The sequence below is a fragment of the Silene latifolia genome, chromosome 9, assembly GCF_048544455.1.
Source record: "Silene latifolia isolate original U9 population chromosome 9, ASM4854445v1, whole genome shotgun sequence".
Taxonomy (NCBI): domain Eukaryota; kingdom Viridiplantae; phylum Streptophyta; class Magnoliopsida; order Caryophyllales; family Caryophyllaceae; genus Silene; species Silene latifolia.
This window is the reverse complement of record NC_133534.1, coordinates 25,717,057-25,723,975: the sequence shown is the minus strand read 5'-3', so window position 1 is coordinate 25,723,975 and position 6,919 is coordinate 25,717,057. Positions and strand designations below refer to the sequence as shown.

At 42.5% G+C, this 6,919-nt stretch overlaps 2 protein-coding genes across 2 annotated transcripts; both read left to right on the top strand.

Moving 5' to 3' along the window:
* The first annotated feature begins 336 nt into the window (after window positions 1-336).
* On the top strand, window positions 337-1,398 carry LOC141600756 (uncharacterized). The gene has a single exon (XM_074421004.1). The coding sequence runs from the start codon at window positions 337-339 to the stop codon at window positions 1,396-1,398; it is 1,062 nt and encodes a 353-aa protein (XP_074277105.1).
* An 845-nt stretch (window positions 1,399-2,243) lies between these two features.
* On the top strand, window positions 2,244-2,795 carry LOC141600755 (uncharacterized). Its single transcript, XM_074421003.1, has one exon. It carries the CDS (start codon window positions 2,244-2,246, stop codon window positions 2,793-2,795), a length of 552 nt encoding a protein of 183 aa, XP_074277104.1.
* The last annotated feature ends 4,124 nt before the right edge of the window (window positions 2,796-6,919 follow it).

Sequence of the window (6,919 nt, the reverse complement as noted above, 5' to 3'; positions counted from 1 at the left end):
TCTAGTATTTAGCGACCTAGTATTGTGCTTATCAAATTTTGGCGTCGTTGTCGGGGAAGGGAAACATAGCTAAAGGCTTGATTTGTGAAATACATGTTTAGTTGTTTTTCTCCTCTTTTTGTTGTTAGAAGTAAGTGGAAGTTATAATTTGTTTGTGTAGTGTCAAGGTTTATGTTTAGTTCTCAACAAAGTGGTGAATCAACCCCCGTTGAACAGGACTCATTCGGAGCATATTCTTGGTTATTTACAAACCCGTGGTATCAAAGAGCACCTAGGGAAACCCAAGTTGAAGAAGATCCACTTTCGGTAGACCCTATTGAAGTAGAATACCCCCCAATGGCGAACGATACTAGAACCATTCGGGAGATAAGAGCAAGAAACTACGATGAACAACCATTATGCATCACATACCCTCCTTTGGGAGCAAATGCCAACTTTGAACTCAAAGTTTTATTCATTCATAACTTACCCAAATTCCATGGGCAAGCGGGAAATGATCCTAACCGGCACTTATCGGAGTTTCACATGATGTGTGAAGGAGCCATTCCAAATGGAGTGACGGAGGACCAATTCAAGCTTCGTGCCTTTCCGTTTTCCTTGATGGATGGGGCTAAGGATTGGCTTTTCTATCTCACTCCGGGGTCCATACGTACTTGGAAAGAGATGAAAACGGCCTTCCATGAGAAATTCTATCCCGATTCACGCCCCAACCGTGCAAAAAAGGCAATCACCACCATAGAGCAAGACCATGGGGAAACCATGTATGAATATTGGGAAAGATTTAAGAGTCTAGTGGCTCAATGCCCATACCATGGGTTGAGTGGAGATGACCTTCTTGTTAACATTTATGAGGGTTTAGGCCAAGAAGATCAAAGGATGGTAAATTCCACCACCGGGGGAGGTTTGGAGAATTATTCGGTAGCGGATGCGAATGAGATCATTGAGAAACTTGCCGCAACCACAAGAAATTATGGTATAAGTCAAAGAGGAACAAGAAATGCATCTTCAATGGGATCCTCCTCGTCATCTACTCAAAATCTTGAGCAAAGTGTGAATGACCTAACTCACCTAGTGAAGAACATGATAGTGAACAATCCAAACAAGGAAGGAAGTCAAAGGAATCAAGTGGAATGCAACTATTGCCAAGGTCCTCATTTGGAGGAAGCTTGCCCCATTATGATTGAAGAAGGAATTGGGGTGGAAAATGTGAGTGCAATGGGTTATGGAAATTACAATGCTAGGAATCCTTCCGGAGGAGGATATTACATTTATGACCCTAATGGTAACACCTACAATGTCGGGAGTAGAGACAACACGCGTCTTGGTTGGGGTGGTGACACTTCCAAGAGCTTTGTTAATGGACAATTCAACCACTTGAGAGACCAAAATTCCCGATAAGGTCAAGGTTCCAATTCTCAAGGGAATAGGAATGGTTATTTCAACAACCAAGGTCGAAACCAAAACCAAGGTCAATCATCTCAATTTGGCAACTAAGGTAACAACAACAATTCTCAAAAGGAACCAAGTGTTCAAGACTTGCTTAAGAACATTTTGCAAGAGCAAGTTAAGAAAAATAAGAGGTTTGATAAGATTGATGCCGACAAAAGTGTTAGTGATGCCAAGGTTGCCAACCTTGAGGTCCAACTTGGACAAATTGCCCAAGAACTTGCCAAACAAAACCAAAGGAATTCCACTTCTATTCCCTCCACTACATTCCCTCCTAGGGAAAATGCTAGTGCTATGACATTAAGGAAGGGAAGAACTTTATAATCCCCCCCAAAGAAGAAGAGAAGGGGCAAGTCACATGAGAGGATCATTCACATTGAGGAACAAATTGAAGAAGAGCTTGTAGTTGAAAAAGAGAAAGAGACACCTTCTAAGGCTAATGGAGAAGGGGATAAGAGTCCTTTGAGCAAGGACAAAGAAAAGCAAGGAAGCAACAACACCAAAACTCAAATTGAGGAGATCGAAAGAGAATATGTTGTGGAGGTACCTTTTCCTAATGCTCTCACACATTCTAAGAGGGTCGAAAGAGATGAGGATCTCTATGAAACTTTTAGAAAGTGTGAAGCAAACATTTCTTTGCTAAATCTTTTGAAGGGTGGTCCGAGGTATGCAAATTTATCAAGGAGCTTTGTACACCTAGGAGAAGCCCAAGGAAGGGAACCCAAAGAGTACGGGTAAGTGAACATGTCTCCGCCATATTTAAAAAATCACTTTCCAAAAAGTGTGGCGACCCGGGAATGTTCACTATACCATGCTCTATTGGGGACAAGAGTTTCACTCATGCTATGTTAGACCTTGGTGCATCAATCAATGTCATGCCCTATGCCCTTTATGAGACCTTGAGACTTCCACCATTGAACAAAATCGATGTAGTGATCCAACTTGCGGATCGCTCAAGCATATACCCGAGGGGAATGGTGGAGGATGTGTTGGTAGAGGTAGATCACTTAACCTTTCCGGTCGACTTCTATGTTCTTGACATGGAAGCCGACTCGAGGGCCACTCCAATCCTTTTGGGGAGGCCTTTCATGAAGACCTCTAAGACCAAGATTGATGTGTCTAACGGAAACCTCACTATGGAGTTTCATGGAAAGAAACTCACTTACAACATATATGATGCCATGAAACAACCTAGTGATTCGCATTCATGTTATTTCTTGGATATCTTTGAACCAATTGTTTCACAAGTGTATAATTTGTGTCAAAGGGACCCCCTTGAGGTTGCCCTCACTAACGATTTGGAGCAAAAAGGTTTGCGGGTAGTGTTGTCTAATGATGTGCAGGAATAATCGGAGGACTTGGACAAAGAACAAGAACTTGAAGATGGGGAGTCATTGTCAAAAGAGAAAGAAGGAAGTCCACGAGGCAGCCTGAGACGCAGCATGCGTCATACAACGCAGCCTGCATTGCACAACGCAGCCTGCGCCTCTGAACGCAGCCTGCGTTCCCCTCTGGTTGCGGCTGAAATTTTAGCATCTCAAGAACATAAATCCCTTACACCTTTTCTCCCCTTGGATGCTAACCTTGAAAGACCACTCCCCTCTATCTTAAAACCCTCAAAACATGAACCAAAACCCCTCCCAATCCACCTATAATGGAGGTGGTGAAAGAAGAGGTAATCAAGCTCCTTCAAATGGGAATCATCTACCCCATTAGTGATTCCCAATAGGTAAGTCCTACTCAAGTCGTGCCTAATAAAGGGGGGGTAACGGTAGTCGAAAACTCCCAAGGGGCATTGATCCCCACTCGTTTAGAAATGGGATGGAGGGTGTGTGTCGATTATCGCCGCCTCAACCAAGTCACTTTGAAGGATCATTTCCCCATACCCTTTCTAGATCAAATGCTAGAAAGGTTAGGAGGGAAAGAGTAATATTATTTTTTGGACGGGTACTCCGGGTATTTTCAAATCCCCATACACCCCGAGGATCAATCCAAAACAACATTTACTTGCCCATTTGGTACTTATGCTTACCGCCGCATGCCCTTTGGATTGTGCAACGCTCCCGGCACATTCCAAAGGTGCATGATAAGCATCTTCTCGGATTACGTGGAGCGTATCTTGGAAGTCTTCATGGATGACTTCACCATCCAAGGCGACTCATTTGACTCGTGTCTAGACCACCTCGCTATGGTCCTATCACGGTGCATAGACTCTCACCTCATTTTGAATTCTGAAAAGTGTCACTTAATGGTGAGTAGCGATATCGTGTTAGGGCATATAGTGTCGCGAAGAGGGATTGAGGTGGATACGGCTAAGGTGGAAGTGATTAAGACCTTGCTGTATCCATCTAATACTCGATACGTGAGGTCGTTCTTAGGACACGCGGGTTTTTATAGACGATTTATTAAGGATTTCTCTAAGATCGCTAATCCCTTGTGCAAACTTTTGCACAAGGATGTGGAGTTTGTGTTTGATGCTCATTGTAGGGAAGCATTTGACCTATTGAAGGAGAGACTTGTTTTGGCCCCAATCATTCAAGCACCCAAGTGGGATTGGCCCTTTGAGATCATGACCGATGCAAGCGACTTTGCCATTGGAGCCGTATTGGGACAAAAGGATGATAAAGCTCCATATGTCATTCAATATGCTTCATCCCTTCTCAATGATGCCCAAAGGAATTACACTACCACCGAGAAGGAATTCTTGGCGGTAGTGTATGCTCTAGAAAAGTTTCGATCATACTTGCTAGGAATCAAGGTTATTGTGTACACTGATCATAAGTCCATCACTCAACTTGTGAGTAAGAAGGATACCAAACCAAGACTAATGAGATGGGTTCTCCTCCTAAGCGAGTTTGACATAGAGATTAGAGAGAAAAAGGGATTGGCAAATGTGGTGGCCGACAACCTAAGTCGACTACAACTCAATGATCAACAAATTCAACAAATGGGGGAGGTTGATGGTAGTTTGCCCCACGAGTCTCTTTATGGGTTGAAGATGACGGAGCCATGGTATGAAAATTTGGTAAACTACATGGTAACAAAGAAGTTTCCAACCTCATTCTCATCAAGCCAAAGAAATAGGATAAAGGCCGATGCTAGATTCTACATATGGGATGACCAATACCTATGGAAGATGTGCCAAGATCAAGTCATTCGGCGTTGTGTACCGGATGTAGAAATTCCATCTATCCTCAAACATTGCCACGAGTACGCTTGTGGGGGTCACTTTGGGCCTCATAGGATGGCACGGAATATCCTAGAGTGCGGGTTCTATTGGCCCAAGTTGTTCAAGGATGCTCACATTTTCGTCAATACTTGCGATAGATGCCAACGTTTTGGCAACATCTCACGACGAAACGAAATGCCCCAACAACCGATGCTTTATTTGGAGGTTTTTGATGTGTGGGGAATAGATTTCATGGGACCATTCCCTAATTTCTATGGATACCTCTACATCCTCTTGGCGGTTGATTATGTGTCTAAGTGGGTGGAGGCCATCCCCACGAAATGTGATGATGCAAAGACGGTGAATGAATTTGCCAAGAGCAACATATTTTCAAGGTTTGGATTCCCAAAGGCAATTGTTAGTGATAGGGGAACTCATTTTTGCAACAAGGTGATCTCGACTTTGCTTCAAAAATATGGTGTGCTCCACAAGGTTTCAACGGCCTATAACCCCTAAACAAACGGCCAAGCGGAAGTGTCTAACCGTGAGATTAAGCATATCTTGGAAAGAACGGTCAATCCCGACCAAAAAGATTGGAGCAAGAGGCTTGAAGATGCTCTATGGGCTTATAGAACGGCCTATAAGACCCCAATCGACATGTATCCGTATAGGCTAATTTATGGGAAGGGATGTCACCTCCCCGTAGAAGTTTAACACAAAGCCTATTGGGCAATAAAAGCTTTCAACCAAAATGTCGATGAGGCGGGATTGCACCGAAAGCTTCAAATTCAAGAATTGGAAGAGCTTAGACAACATGCTTATGACAATGCTGGCATTTACAAGGATAAAGCTCGGTCTTGGCATGTTAAAATGGTTTCAAGAAGGATTTTTGAAGAAGGACAAGATGTTTTGGTGTTCCAAAGTCGTCTCAAGAATTTTCCCGGCAAGCTAAGGTCGAGATGGTATGGGCCTTATAAAGTCAAGAAGGTTTTTCCACATGGAGCGGTGGAGGTGGAAAAACCCGACCTCGGGAAAAGTGATAAAGGTCAATGGTCAAAGGTTGAAGCATTACTTCAAGGGAGTCGAGAACCAAGGTGAAGAGGATCTTCTTTTAGAAGATCCAATTTACAAAGATTAATTCTCAAGCAAATGACTACGTCGAGCCATCGACATTAAAAATACGACACAAGTTTGTAAATATTCTCTTTCTAGTGTAGAATTTACCGCTTTCCTAGATAGAATTTACATTCATGTCATTTAAATTCCGTACATTTAAATCCTTGTTAAAAAATTGAATTGCATCAAAAATACATGGAAGTTACTAATGCTCTTGTGGAGATTTGATGGTGTAGTGAGCATGGGAAAACGCGTTGAAAAGGGTCGACTTGGCAATTTGGATGTGGAAGGATGATCTAAGTGTGGGGGAGACTCCCTTTAGCAAAAGAAAGAAAAGCTACAAAGTCAAATTTCGAGCTCACGGGCAGACGCAAACGCAGCCTGCGTCGTCCTACGCAGGCCTGCGTTGTTTGACGCAGCCTGCGTCTCAGGCTGAACAGTGCTGCTTTATTTGCTAAAAATACCACGAAATATCAAACTCCCTTCATAATTCCGGAAAACTTATTCCTTCCTTCCTCAAAACCCTTTTCCAATTCATCCCCAAATCTCCTAAACTACCTTCAAATCCCACAAATCATCACCTTCAATCCTTTCCCCTTGTCACAAATCACTCCATTTTGTGATTACCACCATCAAATACCTCCCTATACACACTTTTGACAAATTTTCTCCAAAAAACCTCAAGAACCCTAGCTTTCGAAAATCCATTAATTCAACCTTGAAGTTGGAATTCAAGGGTCCAAGACGGGTTTGGGAGCAACTAAGAGCATCAAGGAGCATTACTTTGTGGAAATCGGGGAGGTATAACAAGCTAACTCCACTTTCAATTTTATGCTCTTTTATTAATCCGAAAATTGCTTTATTTAATATCTTTATAGGATTTTTGTTGATCTCTTGTTGCTAAGTTTGTTGTTGGTGTTCAAATTTTTCTGGGTGAGGTAGAAGAAATCATCAAACACAAATTTTTCAGAAATTACAAAGTGTGCACACCAAGTGTTTGTTGATTTGCCTCATTGAGTGAAAAATTGTTTTGAGTGGTATTTGCATTGTTTTTAATCTTGCAAGGAAGTATAAGAATGGCTCCCAAGATGTCAAAGTTGTTTGGAAAAGGGAAATATAAGAAAAGACGTGTTGAAGCATCCGATTCAGATGTTGAGGAAGTTTTCATGGGGCATGAGGGTATGAACG